An 18,052-nucleotide genomic window follows, 5' to 3' on the forward strand; every position below is an offset into this window, starting at 1 on the left:
GGAGATAAAAAATGGGAAGTAAATATAACCAGGCATTAGTAGAACATATAAAATGTATGTTAATGTCAATATTTCTTTATTGAAATAGCAAGACACCCTATTAAAAATGCAGAAAGTGAATAAATGAAATTGTCATGAATTGAGTATAAAAGCCAACCAGTATGAGCCAAAGGAAGATTTACAGTATATCTATCACAGACAGTGATTGCATTATGTGAGATATTTGAGTTCATCAATTTTAACAGGCACAGATTTGACAACCAAAGAAAAGAGGACTTCACATCATCCAAGTTCATTATGAAATTTCTAATACAAATACAAATCTATGAATACAAGTTCATTTTCATTACTTTCTTGAGTTCTTGCTACATGTAAGCCGTATGGTAACAACACTGCAATGAGTAAAAGGTGAAAGTTTTCCAAACTTCTAAACCTTCTAAATGTTTCAAAGGATCAATCAGTAAAAACATTATCCTGGTCAAGGTAACAGAGTCTGGTGCCTATCCTGGGAACACTGCATTTGAGGCAGGAATCACATGACCTGGTAGAAACCCACACAGACACAGAAAACACATGCAAGGAAACTGACTACAGGATCAAACTGGGAACCTGTGTGGTGGTAACGGTACTTGATCATGCCAAAGTTTCACAAAGCACACCACACACACACACACACACACACACACACACACAAACACAAATTGCTCCAATTATAATGAAAAAAAAAAAATTAATTGATTTCTAGTTAGTAAAGGAATTTTGCCAATATGCAGAAGTAGCTTGTACATACATGAATGTTAATATTTATAAAGTGCTTATTCACACTTACATTTTACATTTCATATTGAGTTGAATTCCTGTGAATAAATATAAGCCCATGTTCCATTGACGTAACTGTCTTTCATGATGTTGCAGAATCATAGCGCAGCTCACTCAATGCACTATTTATCACTGAAGAGTTAATAATATATTTTTCACTAGTGGTAAAACCTATCTGGGAATGAATCACACTGCCACACACCCATTTTTGGTGGAAGAGTAGCATCAGACAGGACAGTTAATGACAAGATTGGCAGGGTTTATACATGAGTTGTTTAGTTTAAAAAAAACTTTGTGGCTGCCATGATTGTTTTATAGCAAATACATCAGTTTAATACTTTGCAAATAAAGGCAGAGTGTAAGTGCTGACAGTGTGCCTCATTTATCAAGCTGGATATGAACAGATTTATTCAGAAATCATTCATGGGAGCACTTACACAAGATCATTTGGTATTCATGAAAATACCGCAAGTTAAAAAGTTTGTATCCTATTACTGCTATAAACTTATACATAAGAAGACTGAATTAAATGTAAATCTCAATTAACTGGAATCAAATCATTTGTCACATATACATTATAGCTCAGTAAATTTTTTGTTTGCATACCCCAGCTTTGGCAGTAGGGGTCAGCCATGATGAAGTGTCCCTAGAGAAGTAAGGGTTAAGCTCAGCAGTGCTGGGGCTTGAACCCCAACCTTCCAATCAACAGCCTAGAGTCTTAACCACTTGAGCTACTACTGGCCCTATTAAAACACTGATGACTCAAGCTGTAATGCGCTGTATACACCCTAGTATACCAGGAACCATTTAGCTCCTATGGTCTAAATACATGCCCTTTTGCTTTTCGAACAGGACATTGGGGAGAGCACAAGGGATTTCTGACTGAGAATCCCTAAGATAATTCACTTTGAATAAAAATAAAAAATATCTCTGTGTGATGTACCTAGCCTAATTTTAGATGTATGTGGTATTACACACACACACACACACACACACACACACACATGTATATTATGTATTCACATATACACCCCTGCTGCTGTGAAATCTCTAAATTTATTCTTTTGGGATGAACCTCAGTTACAGTAAGTTTATAGCCTTGCATTTATTGCTATATTTTGCCCCCTAGTGGAATAGGACAGACTAAGTCTTTTTTTTCCTCCTAAATATTTCTATTTATTTGTCCTGGTTAGAAACTCTATTGGAGTGGGTTCCATGTCCCCTGAGCTAGATGATTAGTGATTAAACCAAAGTGATTAAACCATGACAAATGTGTGTCATTTGAGTTTTAGAGTGCTGATCAAAACGTTGTATATTGAAAGACAATGCTTTCTTGATGTAATTAATTTTATGCAAAAAAAACAAACAAACCCTTTAAAAGATAAAACTGTAATATCAGCAGTAGCTGAATGATGTCACAATGTCCCCATGTGCAAACATTGGACTCTACAAATATTGGACCGCATTTATCAATAATTTATTAAAGTCACTGACTATTATGAATGAATGTCAAAAACAGAAGTAATGTAACATCAAATTACATTAACAAATATCAAACATCACAAAAAAAGCTTTATGCATAAGATAGAACCAGGACACAGAAGATATCCAAAGCTTTTCTGAATCTTTTATGCAGATCTGGAAGCTTAGACACAGGGGGAGGTGTACTCCGTCTCAGATTGGTCATCTAAATAAACGAATCAGTAAGTAGAAGCAATACAGTCCCAACAACAATGTTTAAATCGCACAACCCAGATAAATCTTACTTGTTTGGTAATAATCATAAACTTTGATCAACGCTGGCTTGAGGTTCTTGACAGGAAGCACCTGCTTAATGTGTAGCTGATAGCTGATAGGAATATCCCTTTGGAGCTGTTAGAGATACACCAGACATTATATTGTAAACACACCCCATCATATCTGCTTTTCATTTTAGAAATCATACATTTTTAGATGTACAGCAGATGTGTGTAATATAGGTGATAATGTTATGTACAGCTTTTTAAACTCTTACCTCTTTGATATACATGATAATATGATCATCTTTGGAATCAACTCGTTGAACCAAAATTTGATTTTTCAGCTAAAAAAATAAAGAGTCATTCAGCATTACTACATTAATACACACAAATACAGTCACTGACATTTTAGCATTTTAAAGCATTTTTGTATATAGCTACTCCTTACTTCACCAGGATCTGCTGTGAACCCTGATAAAAGTTTTATGTCCACTATAATCATGTTAGTGCTGTTAAGTGCCCCATTAAATCTGCAAATTGAAAACAAACAACAAAAATTTACTCTAAAAATATTCAATATTATCTGCATTAATTTAATGTTAAAAAAAAATTAGTGACCACTTAAAATCTGTTTCTAAATCACCTAAAGAAATCAGCCACTTATTTTCTCATATAAGTTTAAGGATTTATCACGTTTATTCTTACGTGACAGTGAAATTGATTGCCAGAGTGTATTGGAATGATTTTGTGCAGTTTCCATCAGTTGTAGCTGTGATGCTCAGTGTACTGGCATAAGTAGGTGTGGGGACATTGTAGAAAAGTGCTGCCTGTAAGTTGGAATAAAAGAATCACTTATAATTGTAGTGATGTGCCTGGACAGTAAATATAAATCCTTCTGAACAAACATTCAAGTTGTTGAATTGGCTCTATATTAGTAATAGTATAACCCTATATCAGTGTATAACAAAGGGATTGTGAAAATTATTTATTGAAATTACTGATTTGCCGGCATGATTACAATATATGATGAAGCAGCACACTGACCTGCACTGACACGCAGGCGGAGCCCGTCACGTCAATGCTGTATGTACCAGGAACATCCTGCAATGTTCTTTCTTGGTACAGTAACTTGTTGTTCTGGTTCACATCAAAGTTATGACTGTCTCCATCTGCTGACTTTACAGTTACTGTGCTAGAGCCTTCTGAGCTGAACACATTAGTGGAGTACAGAGCCAGAGCTTGGAGAGCCACGACTGTGTCCTGATTAAAACGGAAGAAAAAAAGGAAACTTATTAGTGAAATTAGTGGTTTTGTTCAGCATATACTGTATACTGTCTGGTGTTTTGTTTGAGGTTTTTGTGGGGTATTTTCTATGTTTTATGTGCTGGTTGTTCAGGCCTGTTAAAGATCATATTTGGGACTAAAAGATTTATATAGAATTTGCATAAAGGGCTGTGGTTACTTGGGTGGATAAAAAGCCTCCATAGGGATTTTGCTGCTTCACCAGCCAGCTGACTACCCTATTAGCATAGCCCAAATCAGCAGCAGTGATTTGACTTGAACTGAGAACAGCTAGCAGCACATAGGAGCTGATTTCCACTGACAATGAGCTGGAGCCATCTAATGCTGACTGAGACCAGTGAAGACGTCCATCTTTAAAAAAAAAAAGAAAGACAGGATAATTAAGACTGCCTCAATGGGACGCTAGACTATCACACACATATTCATAATCACACTCTCCGGTGTTTAGAATAATTTACAAACACACATGAGGATGGGTTCCCTTTTGAGTCCGGTTCCTCTCAAGGTTTCTTCCTCTTACCATCTAAGGGAGTTTTTCCTTGCATTAAACTTGGACTTTTGTACTATGTTTCTTATGTTCTGTAAAGCTGCTTTGAGACAATGTCCATTGTTAAAAGCCCTATACAAATAAAATTGAATTGAATTGACCATTCACACACTTATTTACACCAAGAGTCCAGTCCACCTACTAGCAGGAAGGAAAGTTACTTACACTTGTAGATAACAGGCAAAACGCCACAGACAGCAAGCTGAGAATAATTTTAATTGTAATACATTTATATTGTGCAAAATATTTTAATGATCTCATACCTCCTGTAATCGCAATACTATTTAACTCTTTTAGTAGCTGCGCCCGAATGTCCTTCTCTCCAGCCAGACTGAAAGTGTAGGCCAAGAGTGCAGTGGTGTAGGTGTTTCTCAGGTTACCAATAGAAGATTGCAAGCACAACAGCCCTTTATTCACAACAGGATCCTGAAATCAAAAGATAAACAATGGTAAACAAAAAATGCAATAATTTGGAATCTTTCTCATTCAAGTTAGAGCTGTATTATGACTTTTGGAGAGTTCCCCTTTAGACTTATGTAACCTGACAGCAAAAATCTACTGTATCATGCGCTTACCTGGACTGTAATGCCCAATTCAAGGAATGCTGTAGTAATGTAGGCAGTAATGGTCACTTCATCATTTACACCACCCTATAATACATACAAATTATGCACACATAAAATTGAAATTTACTAAATGTAAACATAAATATGTTCTTTAGTATGGAGAGCCTTAGAAATAGACATACCTTCATTCTATTATTGAACAGATTTCCCTGTTGTATAAAACAGCCATCTGATCTCTGCATACCTATGAGCCATTGCTTTGTTCTGTTAATGATGTCTGGATCAATAAAGATGTAACGTTGTGCTTTGCCAAAAGTCTTTAAGACAAACGCAGTTAACCTGGGGGTGGAGATTTATTTGTGTCTACAATTAAAATATTGTTTTTAATTCACACTTACTGAAAAATCATTAGATTAACTTAGCTTTGGGTTTTTATCCATACTGCTTCCTGTATTTCTTACCATGTGTTCTCCTCTCCGCTACCAAATGTGCTATATCCACCACTAAAATGTTTATAGTTTAGCTGCCTCTGGTATCCTGTGTAAAAATAAATGATTGAATTTGATTACTTTAGCACAACTCTATTCATAATGGCTAGTGTTGACATGTTAAGAAATAAAAAAGAGAAATATAATCTCACTGACCACTCTTAAGGAAACCACTAGCCTTCTCACGGATATCTGTGTTGAGCTGCTCAGTGTTTTCTAGATACTGAAGAATGTAGATATTGGGGGCAAGGATAGCAATGTTTTGTTCTCCACAGCCATATGGCATCTTTAACAGCCCATTCAGATTTTTTAATGCATGGCCAAGTATGTCACCTGCAAAAGAACAGAATAAACTTTTTTAGTCTAATTATATGGCTTTATGTGATAAGTAGAGTTCATAAAGAATTCAGGCCAAACAAGTATACCAAGTCAATCACAATGACAACAATGACAACTGGCCAACCAGAAGCTTCTAATAGCCATTACACCAATTTCTGGAACCTTCAAGACTATTTAAAGAAACAGACACCTTGGTGTATGTAAACTTTTGAATCATTGGAATTCTGTTATGGTAAATCTGTAATCTATAATTTTAAAATGACCTCTGATTAGACACACTTATTGACTTGCCCAAAGAAATGTATGGTAACATGGTATCTTGTATATTCAGTACTGAATGACTGTAATAATCATATTTTTTATTTTATCTGAAGACACAAACTAGCAGGTGAATTTGCAATGCTTGCTGCCGGAGTCAGTTGCAGGTAGGGGAGTATTTTCCAACAAACACAATATTGTCATTAAGAGAGCATTTAATACAGTTTGTATTAAATTCCTTTGAAATTCCTATCAATTCAAAAAATATCAATTCTTTTTGTCTCTTTTCCCAAAACAGGACAACAAGATATTTATTATTAATTTATCCTTTTTTTTTCTCTTACCAAGCACTGAAACTGAAGCTCGTGCTGATCCTCCTATTACATCCTCAGGAAGAGTCAGCTCTAACACTTCTGAAACACTGTTACCTATAAGTGAAAGGTAAGACATCTCTATCTTTACTGAGTAGTAAAGTTTTTAATGAACACAGGATTGTAGGTGTAAAGATATAGACATAACTCAATAGTTTATTCTAACCTTGTGGACATAATAACCAGCTTTGGCTTGTTGTCTTCTCAGTTCCTTCAGCCTGTATGGAAATAAAGTGTTTTTTTGTTTTAAATCATAGTAATTAGCCGAAGATTAGATTTTATGATTTAGATGATTTTTCAAGACACTAACCTGTACAATGAGGCTTCGAATAACTGTGTCAATGCGGCCTCTTTCTGGAACACTCACAATCTCATTATCACACACACTCTGGGATTGTTCTGCCTCTGCACTCACTGTCACATTCAGGGCTCCTGTAGCATAATAACAAGCTCATTAGTTCTCCACGATGTAATAAAATAAACATCTGAGACATATTTGTTTCAAGCTGATGCGGTTTGCAGTCTCACCAAGCACAGAGGGAATTAGAGTCCATTTGAAGGTCTTTCTACCATTTGCACACAGGCAGGATGAATAATCGCCATCAGAAGATGGTTCCAGAGTGTAATCTGAGGAAGGGGCTGGAGTCACTTTAACCTGTCAGTGAGACACAGGTGATTAGTTTAATTTTCATCTCAAATTTCACAATATTTGTGAAAATGAAATCTTGGTTTTGAAGTACCATAATGCATTTGGAAAGATAATTGAAGACAGTGGCCTTCAGCTCAAAAACCTCTCCCCGGATAATGGAGTAGGGCAGTGAGAGCTCCAGGAAGAAGGGCTGAAACACTGTGAGCTGAACAGGAGGACCCAGACCCAGACCCTTAGAGGACACACAGAGAGCCTCTGTCTCCCAAGTGGTGATAGTGTCAGGAACAGTGACAGGAAGCGGTACTGATCCAGAGTCTCTGTGGAAAATCATGATACTTACATGTCTAAATTTTGTATTGCTTAAAATATAATACTGACATGTATTACTGAATTATGCAGAGTTCAGTATAATAGAACTAAGGATACTGTGAATCCATACAGTATCAATGAGTATGCTAATAAATTTTCCTAAAGGGTGTCCAAGGCAAGATTTAGTAACTAATTTCATACAAATTCTTTTAAGTCTAAGAAACACTGTAGAAATACATCCATCTACAGAACAAGTACACAGATTTGCATTATTATCTGTTACTTTATTTTTTCAAAATTCTTAAAATAGCAAATTTGTCAAATAAAAAAATTAAATACTAATGTACCAACCCCACTTCAACAAGTTGCCATATCCAAGTTTCTGGAAAGAATTTGCGAACTGTTTTGATGCGTCCAACTTGTGAGGATGATATTAATGCATCATACATTACTTCATTACTTCTTAACCCTGTTCGCACTGAAAATCAGCAAATCACAAGTAAGTAAAATAACTTACTATTGTACTTGAATGACTTATAATCTTAGAGGCTTATAATATACTTATACTAATGAAAGTACCTATTTGGTACTGTCCAACTCTATAAGAACTATTTAACATTCTGAGACACAATTAAATGTAGATACACTCTATGGCCAAACATTTGTGGTCACCCAACCACACTCACTCTCATATCTGCTTGTTGAAATTTGCATTTTAAATTTTGTCCCCCTTTACTGTTATAATAACTTCTCCTCTTCTGGAAGGTTTTGGAGATTTTGGAACATGGATGTAGGGATTTGCCCATTCAGTCACAAGAGCACTAGTGAGATAAGGAACAGACGCAGTGATGAAGGTCTGGAATGCAGTTGGGATTTGTCTTTCATCCTAATGGTGTTCAGCGGGGTTGTGGTCAGGGCTCATGTTCTTTCGCTTCAACCTTGGCAAATCATGTCTTCATGAAGCTTGATTTGTACACGTGTGCTGGAACAGGTTTTAGCCTCTTAGTTCCAGTGAAGAAAATTGCAATGCACAAACTTACAAAGACATCCTATACAACTTTGTAGCAACAAATAGGGAAACCACATACACTATATTGCCAAAAGTATTCGCTCACCTGCCTTGACTCGCATATGAACTTAAGTGGCATCCCATTCCTAATCCATAGGGTTCAATATGACGTCGGTCCACCCTTTGCAGCTATAACAGCTTCAACTCTTCTGGGAAGGCTGTCCACAAGGTTTAGGAGTGTGTTCATGGGAATTTTTGACCATTCTTCCAGAAGCGCATTTGTGAGGTCACACACTGATGTTGGACGAGAAGGCCTGGCTCTCAGTCTCCGCTCTAATTCATCCCAAAGGTGTTCTATCGGGTTGAGGTCAGGACTCTGTGCAGGCCAGTCAAGTTCATCCACACCAGACTCTGTCATCCATGTCTTTATGGACCTTGCTTTGTGCACTGGTGCACAGTCATGTTGGAAGAGGAAGGGGCCAGCTCCAAACTGTTCCCACAAAGTTGGGAGCATGGAATTGTCCAAAATGTCTTGGTATGCTGAAGCATTCAGAGTTCCTTTCACTGGAACTAAGGGGCCAAGCCCAGCTCCTGAAAAACAACCCCACACCATAATCCCCCCTCCACCAAACTTTACACTTGGCACAATGCAGTCAGACAAGTACCGTTCTCCTGGCAACTGCCAAACCCAGACTCGTCCATCAGATTGCCAGATGGAGAAGCGCGATTCGTCACTCCAGAGAACGCGTCTCCACTGCTCTAGAGTCCAGTGGCGGCGTGCTTTACACCACTGCATCCGACGCTTTGCATTGCACTTGGTGATGTATGGCTTGGATGCAGCTGCTCGGCCATGGAAACCCATTCCATGAAGCTCTCTGCGCACTGTTCTTGAGCTAATCTGAAGGCCACATGAAGTTTGGAGGTCTGTAGCGATTGACTCTGCAGAAAGTTGGCGACCTCTTCGCACTATGCGCCTCAGCATCCGCTGACTCCGCTCCGTCAGTTTACGTGGCCTACCACTTCGTGGCTGAGTTGCTGTCGTTCCCAAACACTTCCACGTTCTTATAATACAGCTGACAGTTGACTGTGGAATATTTAGGAGCGAGGAAATTTCGCGACTGGATTTGTTGCACAGGTGGCATCCTATCACAGTTCCACGCTGGAATTCACTGAGCTCCTGAGAGCGACCCATTCTTTCACAAATGTTTGTAAAAACAGTCTGCATGCGTAGGTGATTGATTTTATACACCTGTGGCCATGGAAGTGATTGGAACACCTGATTCTGATTATTTGGATGGGTGAGCGAATACTTTTGGCAATATAGTGTATGAGTATGTATCACGAGGCAGATGTGGATGCAATTGCATGTAAACAAAATGGAGAGCAAGAGCATGGTCAATAAACAGGCAGAGGACATGTGATAAGCAAACAACACAAACTTGGCAAAACGTGAAATGTTAGACAAAGCCTACAACTGGGGGGACTATAAAAAAGGCTTGTTAACAAGTGGTCACAGAGAGTATACATCTCAAGGTAACTGTGGGTTTAGAGTCCTTATATACTTTGTGGTGATTATGAACAGGTGTGTGTGTGATTAGTGTGATTGCAATCTTGAACGTAACATTCCCTGTAGTCGCTGTGTGTTGGACACCAATTCTAGCACTGACATGACAGTGTGATGATCAGGTGTCCACAAACCTAAGGCCATATAGTATATCATATTTGTAAGAACAAGATACTCCACATTTATTGAACAAGAATATAAGAAAAAAGGTGGAATATTCCATAATTACTTTGTATACGCCTACGAAAATACTGCATGCCTTTGTATTTCAAACAGTGAGGTTGTCTTACAGCCAAGTTTGTTGCCATCTTCAACCACACACCCTGTCAGATGATAATAATTCATGTAGTACTTTACTGAACAGTGAATCAGGTAGTTTCAGATTAAGATTCACTAGTCTAGTATTAAATAAAATGTATTTTGTTATTTTCATTCTCAATTTGTTATTTTGGGTAATAAACCACAAGCATATATTAGTAGTAACTACACAACCTGTTAGTCTACATTTTAAATCTTGTTAGTCTGTTACCTTTAATATACGGTGAACCTGGTCAGTCGGTACATCCCGTCGAGTTCTAACAGGCAAGCACTCCATTTCTTCTTCAACTATATAGGGATAATGTACTGATCTCACTGGTAACAAATTAAAAATCTATGGAAATAAATAACAATAACAACAAATTAACAATTAACTTCAAATAATTTTAACGTATCTTAACGCACATGCACAGTACGCATTGTGACCTGTCTATTTTTCACATGTAAGCACTTTTTTTTTTCACCAAGTTGTAGGGAAAACCCTCAGAGATCACAGCTGATGAACTCCTCATCATTATTATCCTAACAAAATAGTTCCCAAGTTCTCCCAGTCAATTAAGTAAAAGGTTTTGTAACTGTTTTCGTAAAGTTTTCTAAAAATTAGATATTACAACCACAAGATAAAGCACAGTTGTACCATTTGGGCAGCAAACTAAATTCCATTGGTAGAAAGCTTCTCAACAACAATTTGAATATGTCTACATGATCATGTACAACATAGGAGGGGTTTGAAAAGGTGTGCTGTGAAGAACATTAAAAATAGCTGCTAATCATTCTTGCGATTTTATTCATCAAAGAATATTTGAATAATAATAAAACTGAAACAAGAGCTATATGTTCAATAGTAACACTTGAAAAGAGAGTCCTCTGTAATGTAGGCTATAGACATATAACTTGCAGCATTTAAAACCATTATATTTATACTGTCATCAAAAAAATAATAATTTAATTAAAAATGATTACACTAAAAGAAAAAAATTCCTAAAGGCAATAATGGTTAATAAATAAACATACAAATAAAAAACAAGCACTTATACACATGTATATAGTTAATGTGCAGCACATCTTAATTTCACCTTGTCAGCATTTATACGGTTTCCATGCTCCAAGATGAATACACTCTGATCTACAGCACTGAGGCCACACAATGAACCAGGATGAGCTGAGAGCTCGAGAGTGTTCTTCTCACCTGGAATTGCTTTAGAGGGAGAGAACTGTAGTGAAACCTGTAGTGCATGAGGAAAAAGAGTTTAGACAGGTATTGCTCAGTTTTGTTTTTTGTTTTTTTTTTTGGAAAAACTGAGCAATGAGACTAATTGACTGAATGTAAAATTTTCACAATGAAGGTGCTAACCGTATTTCTGAAGCATTTTTCCACATAAAATTTCTTGCTAGCAGCCATGATGTTCTCACTGGGCAGAACAGAGTACGCCACAACCTGCACCTCAGGAGCCAGCTCAGTAACAACAGATAACTTAAATGAGATTTTTCCTTTTCTGACATCTGTAGACTCTTCCACTTTAACTGTCTCATGCCCATGATGTACTATGGCTCCTTTAGATAAGACCTGAACCAGAGACACAAAATAAATTATAATCACTGTGCAGTGAAATACATTTAGAGCTGCTGGTAATACCAGTGACTTTGCATGTCTCAAGTAACACATAGTTACTAGATGTACTTACCATGTATAAAAGATCAATACTGTAACTTTCAGATGTTTCCCCAATGATACGGTAGTTAATGGTTATAGGAATTTCAGCACCACATTTAAATGGTTCCTCTGAGCTCTCTATTGACAGTTCACTGAACACTGCACTGTAAGGTGTAGCAGGTTGGAACAGCTGTATATGTACAGCAGCATTCGAAAAGTATGGTGTCTTCCGTATTGGGTATTTTGCTTCTGGGTAGACACTTGCCTATATAACAGGGAAATCAAAACAATAGAAACAGTAAAACTGGTCTTTAATGAAAGAAAATATACTGCACATTAATTTTTATTTATTTTATTACTTTTTGGACTATTTCGGAAATCCTACTGTACCATCAATGTTATTCCTGTTTTAGGATGTTCAGGTGAAGGGACTGAGAAGTTTGCAAAGCCATTACTATCCGTAGTAAGATTAGAAGTGAGTACTAGTGTTTGAGACCACTGTTCACCTTCTAAAAGATACACTTTCTTGTTAGGAACTGGTGCTCCACTGTAGGTAGTAACTTTAATCTAATTAGGGAAAAAAGAATTATTATCAATTTCTGGACTATCATCACTAGCATAAAAACAATACCAAATGGCAACACAAGTGTAAATAAAAAATCCATAAAATACATACCTTTCCTTTTATAAATTTTTCCCGCTCAAAGTTTTTTGGCGAATCAAGGATTTCCACTTTACCGATTTTGAAAGAAAGCTTTATATTTTTAGATTTCAGCATTGAAATATCTAAACAAACAGAACCAAATTGCAATATGGTATTATGAAAGATAAATATAAACCATGTTATGCTATTATAATACATATAAATACATATCTATATAAAGTCTAAATTTACGAGTCAGTCTCTGCTACTAGCTCAGACTTCTTAGTTTTCTTTGTTATGAGAGATCTGTTAGTGACTCACCGGTTCCTTCCTCTGTGAGTGTAACTGTAGCAACAAGCTGATTCTTTAAATTTTGTTCAAATTCAGTATTCATGAAGGTTGACACACTGATGATAATTAATGAACAGCCTGTCTGACTCATCTATGGGGAGCAATCAAAACAAATGGGAAGAATGACTTTATTAGTGTGTGTGTGAGAGAGAGAGAGAGAGAGATGGAGAGAGAGAGAGAAAGAGAGAGAGAAAGAGAGAGAGAGAGTAAGATGATTGTTAAGAGTGTTACATGCTTACCTCCACCGTTTCGCTCTGGCATGGTGAAATCATCGAGGCCTCATTATGACCTGTCCTAAATTGGCGGCACACCTGCACCACTGTTTGACCAGCTACTGGTTGTCCATAAGTATACCTTTATATCATACATTTTTTGTATCGCACATCTTAGTATGTATGATGTATGTCAGATAAATATCATATATACATGCACTGGACATTCAACATAGTCAACACTGTGTAATGTATTAAATAAATGGATTACTAAGAGATTAGTGCACAAACACACAAATTTGTACCTACTTTCCACAAACTTCTAGCTTCAATTCCTCCTCACTGACACTGTGTTCTTCTGGTGCTTTTACTGTAACCTCAAACTTGGGTAAAACTAAAAGCCAAACGTAGTTTGTTTATTTTTACAGTAAGATGTTCATAACAGTTGTGTTACTAGTAATCTCACTTACCATAATGTTCCACCTTAAATCTGTGCTTTATCAACCTGTTTCCAGTTTCAGCAATTATCTGATAATCTCCCTTTGAAGCCTCAGCATTTAGTTCATGAGACAGCTGTAGTATCAATCCTGCTGTGGATACATTTGTCCACTGACCAATCCTGTTATGTTTACCATCCTGTTTGGTTCCATACTTTCAATTAGCTCAGTGTTGTGAAAACATTAATGGAGCATCACACAATATGTATAGATTTTACAAATGCACAAAGATGTCATTAAATATGTAATTGTGTATGATTCCTATTTACCTGGAGACTCACTGTGTTGTACTGTGGAGTATAAGACAATAAATCTTAATTAACAATCTACAAATATTACATAGAGATGGGTGCAACTTTGGTCTGCACTTATGAAAATAGACTAATGACAGACTAATGTTGATGTTCATCTGCAATCAATTCAAGTCAGTTGTCAGTTAGTTATATATATATTAAATATTCAAATTTCACAGCTCTTACTTTTTGTTCAAGGGGAATAAAGTTAGAATCCATAGCAACAATTCTGAAATTTACTGTGGAAAAAGAATGGTACAGAAATGTGATATTTTATTTTACTAATTATATAAGTATTTTACTAGAAATGGTGGGATATTGAATGAATTACCTGTTTGGCCTGGATTGTAGATGGGTTTGTCAGTCTGAATAAGTACCAATGTGTCATAGGATTTAAACATTACTTTCCTTTTCTCTGTCATCTTAAAACTTTCACCTGTGACTTCTACTTTAATCTCCTGCACTGACTCACCCTCAACTTCTGGAGCCTGTAGAGTTGTTGTCATGTTAATTGACATCAATAACTAATTACAGATAAAAAATATTTTAAAAAAATTATCTTTTGTATTTCTGACCTTAAAATGAAACCAGTGGTGAAAGTCCTTTTCCACTGTCTCATGTAAAAGAGTTCTGCTCTGGTTGTTGTGAATCAGATAAACGTTGATTTGTAGAGTCTCATTAGGCTTCAGAAGACTCGCACACAATTTAGCATTAGAGCCAGCCTCTATTACTGCAGGAAATGTCACAATGAAATATCTAAAGACACAACAAAGGCTTGAGATCATTTGTAATGGGCTACTCCTAGTCAATCACAGTTACATCATAGTCAGTTACATTACTAGATACTATTGTAGCCAGATCAGATGACTTGAATGTCAAGATTAGTTAAAAATCCTAAAGCTAGCCAATGACATTTCACTCCACTGAAAACTACTTTTAATTGCCAAAAGATACATATTTTAAGTAACATGTTAAATATTTGTTGTATTTATGCCTATTTTAAACCAACTAATCTCCCTTTTCATTAGTGTGTGTGTCTCACCACAGTTGTATTATTGCAATAAAAAAAATAATCATAATAGATGACTTCTTCTCCTTTCTTTAATGAGCCAAATGTTGCTTTAATGAACCATGCTTTTTTCTGTACCATCAACATTTGAAGAGAGTCCTCCAAAACGAAATCAGTTCTGATAATGTGATATAATCTGATAATATTATATTATACGGTCTGCCACTGCACACTCTAACTTTGCAGTTTCTTAGTTGGAATCCTGTAACATTACCCAAATTTTTCCTAATTATTTTTCAAATTCATAATATTAATACTTAAAAAACAGGAAACCTTTTCACGAAAACAAATTTAATTCAAATATGCTGTTAGTATTTTATGTAGTATAATAGTTTTACATGGTGGCTACAAGATCTGGAATAGTTTACAATTATGTCAAATTATATGATACTTACGGTCCTGAAGTTTTTCCATAGACAGAGAGACAGAGGAAGCTGACTAACAGCAGCCATATCCTTGTGTGTACTTGTCTGATTCCCATGATGAAATCTTTCCGTACTGCCAAGCTGTAAATTTGGAACGCCTTTTCAAAGACACCACTCCATCTGAACTTATCCAGTCATCAATGATTAATCTCAATCTCAGCAAATATAGCATTCTGGTGACTCCATATCATCAGCCACTTGAGCAGTCATAGATTATTAATTGTACTTATTTGGTTATTACATTTGAAATACAAACAAGACAGCATGCTTTGTATGGAATATCAATGAAAAATATACAAGAGTGTTTTCGCAGTAATTTATTAAAATGTGTTTTGATCAATAAAGGGTAGCTGACCACATAACGATTGTGATTCTTCCTCTGTGTATAATGTCTCTGAGGTCTCAGGTTGAAATGATTTTCTAGATCAGTGAAAGTTATGTGATTTTCTTGATACATAATATAATTTTAATTTAATTCTAATTTTACAACATGCATAATCCAAACATACCTTGTACATTATTTAGAAATATGTGCAATAATAATGAGTTATGCTTTAAATATTGTTAAGGTTTATAATAGTTAAAACATGACTGTGATACAATGCTTCTAGTTGAAACACTGCACATTTTCACACTTCCACACTTGAATTGTAACTAATAGATATTTGAATACATTTCTGCACATTATGTCAGGGGTTTTAGAATCGCTTTAAAATGATATGGACATTGCCTTTTAACATAATCATCTTTTAACTGTGTGGATTGCATGTCAGCTATTCAATAGTGAGATTCTTTGTTCAGTTGTTTTCAACATGCAAAAGTTCAAAGTTGCACTCTATCTTTCGTCACACTGTTCGCTTCCAGTAAATATTTTATCACTAACCTATTTCACTTGAGTTCAAACAAATCTCTTCAAACAAATCTCACCTACACAGGAAACAGGCTTTAGGTAATTTTCTTCAACAAAAAAGTTCCAATAAAAACTTCCAATAATTTTCTAAAGAGTTTGAAATATAAGGTGCACAAATACAACAGGGTACTAACAATTTTATTAAAGCATTTCATAATTCATATTAATGACTGAGGCATCAGTATGCATCAAAATCATTATCTGTAGTAAATAAATTTGTGAAAGACTCCAAGTAGCTGTAATTCTGAATCTTTTTTCTTTTATGTTACTATCCTTATAACAATAAGGTACAATTATTTAATGTGAAATGAATTTACATTTATATATCTTGAGCTCAATTAAAGTGATTTCAGAGGTAAAGAATATCATATCTAAAGCCAAACTAGGGTCAACACTTGTTACACAATATTTATCTCCCCTGAAACTTTTCACATTTTGTAGGGTTAAAATGTTTTAACTCTGTATTGCTATTATATGCCAGGAATCTAGACAAAATAACCAATAATAATCAAAGCAGTTTGCAACAATATGGATAAAATAAAGGCAAAAATAAAGGAAATTGTGATTGCTTAATTGTGAAACCCCTAAATTTACTCTGGGGCAACCCATTGTCATCAGAAGTTACAAAATTAGCTGAATGGTGTCTAAGGTTTTTTTTATTTTTTTATTTTTTTATAGAACATAAACATAAACAAACACAGAAGTCGAAGGATCTAACAAATAACAACTAACAAGCAACAATCAAAGGCTTGGTTATAAGAAATTATCAGCCTGGATAGACCCTCCACCAAAAGCAGGCTGAAATAATTCAGCATATACAATATGCATCAAATCTAGGGGGTATGTAACCCTGTGCAATCACCTGACATGACAAGTTCTGATTCTACTGTGCTGGGCTCATTAGAGCTGATTAGGTTAAAGCCTTTATGCTCATGAGATATATATTGCAAAAAACAAAACAAACAAACAAACAAAAAACATTAAAACTTGAATTGTAGCAGCAATACAATATGTATGTGAAGTCCATATTTTTTTCTTAGGCCTGACAAATAACCAGCAAACTATCAGCTTACACACAGGGGGATGTGTACTCCGTCTCAGACTCGTTACCTAAATGAAAGAATAATGAAATAGAAGCAATATAGTCATAATACTATGTTTAAAACACACAAACCAGGAAAATCTTACCTGTTTGGTAGTAATCAAAAACTTTGATCAACGCTGGCTTGAGACTCTTGACAGGAAACACCTGGTTTATATATATCTGATAGCTGATAGCAGTATTCCTTCATAGCTGTTAGAGATACACCAAATAAAGCATGCATATTAGAGTAAAGCAGATGTACAGCAGATGTGTGTAATATAGGTGATAATTAAATGTTATATACAGCTTTGTAATATCTTACCTCTATAATATACATAATAATATGGTCAGCTTTGGAATCAACTTGTTTCACCAAAGAAGAATACTTCAGCAAAGAAAGCTTGTAAGCACATTATTTACTTTGCATTAGTCATTAGTCATTGAACAGGATACATGAAAGCATTGGCACATCTATTTAAGTATACAAACAAACAAAACAGAATTTTGGCTTTTAGCATATTGTCTCTGCTTACTTCCACAGGATCTGCTATGAACCCTGATAAAAGTTTTACGTCCACTATAACCATGTGTAACGGAACATACAGATCCAGAACTCCAGAGGGAACCATCACCCAA

At 35.7% G+C, this 18,052-nt stretch overlaps 1 protein-coding gene and 1 long non-coding RNA gene across 5 annotated transcripts; both read right to left on the reverse strand.

Moving 5' to 3' along the window:
- Positions 1 to 113: 113 nt before the first annotated feature.
- On the reverse strand, positions 114 to 15,510 carry LOC131368022 (alpha-2-macroglobulin-like). 4 transcript variants are annotated; one of them, XM_058413809.1, is made up of 34 exons: positions 15,393 to 15,510; positions 14,504 to 14,684; positions 14,260 to 14,416; positions 14,115 to 14,167; positions 13,905 to 13,925; positions 13,609 to 13,774; positions 13,448 to 13,532; positions 13,166 to 13,280; positions 12,897 to 13,017; positions 12,609 to 12,718; positions 12,323 to 12,499; positions 11,964 to 12,197; positions 11,633 to 11,845; positions 11,355 to 11,504; positions 10,490 to 10,612; positions 10,190 to 10,283; positions 7,739 to 7,865; positions 7,170 to 7,395; positions 6,958 to 7,084; positions 6,740 to 6,861; positions 6,596 to 6,647; positions 6,403 to 6,486; positions 5,618 to 5,794; positions 5,435 to 5,510; positions 5,156 to 5,312; positions 4,983 to 5,057; positions 4,671 to 4,833; positions 4,021 to 4,211; positions 3,603 to 3,818; positions 3,264 to 3,385; positions 3,007 to 3,088; positions 2,834 to 2,902; positions 2,586 to 2,691; positions 114 to 2,506 (listed from the first exon to the last, which is right to left on the reverse strand). In XM_058413809.1, the coding sequence occupies exons 1-34, from the start codon at positions 15,476 to 15,478 to the stop codon at positions 2,466 to 2,468; spliced, it is 4,299 nt and encodes a 1,432-aa protein (XP_058269792.1). In that variant the 5' UTR covers positions 15,479 to 15,510; the 3' UTR covers positions 114 to 2,465. The 4 variants fall into 4 exon arrangements, 2 of the variants coding, with proteins under 2 accessions (XP_058269792.1, XP_058269793.1); XR_009207000.1 differs by lacking the exons at positions 114 to 2,506; positions 2,586 to 2,691; positions 3,264 to 3,385 and having other exon boundaries at positions 2,887 to 2,902; XR_009206999.1 differs by lacking the exons at positions 114 to 2,506; positions 2,586 to 2,691; positions 2,834 to 2,902 and having other exon boundaries at positions 3,202 to 3,385.
- A 1,576-nt stretch (positions 15,511 to 17,086) lies between these two features.
- On the reverse strand, positions 17,087 to 17,830 carry LOC131367658 (uncharacterized). The gene is made up of 3 exons (XR_009206954.1): positions 17,739 to 17,830; positions 17,521 to 17,626; positions 17,087 to 17,442 (listed from the first exon to the last, which is right to left on the reverse strand). It is a non-coding gene; the product is annotated as an uncharacterized LOC131367658 (long non-coding RNA).
- Between the last annotated feature and the right edge of the window lie 222 nt (positions 17,831 to 18,052).

Source organism: Hemibagrus wyckioides, linkage group LG17 (assembly GCF_019097595.1).
Source record: "Hemibagrus wyckioides isolate EC202008001 linkage group LG17, SWU_Hwy_1.0, whole genome shotgun sequence".
NCBI classification, from domain to species: Eukaryota; Metazoa; Chordata; class Actinopteri; order Siluriformes; family Bagridae; genus Hemibagrus; species Hemibagrus wyckioides.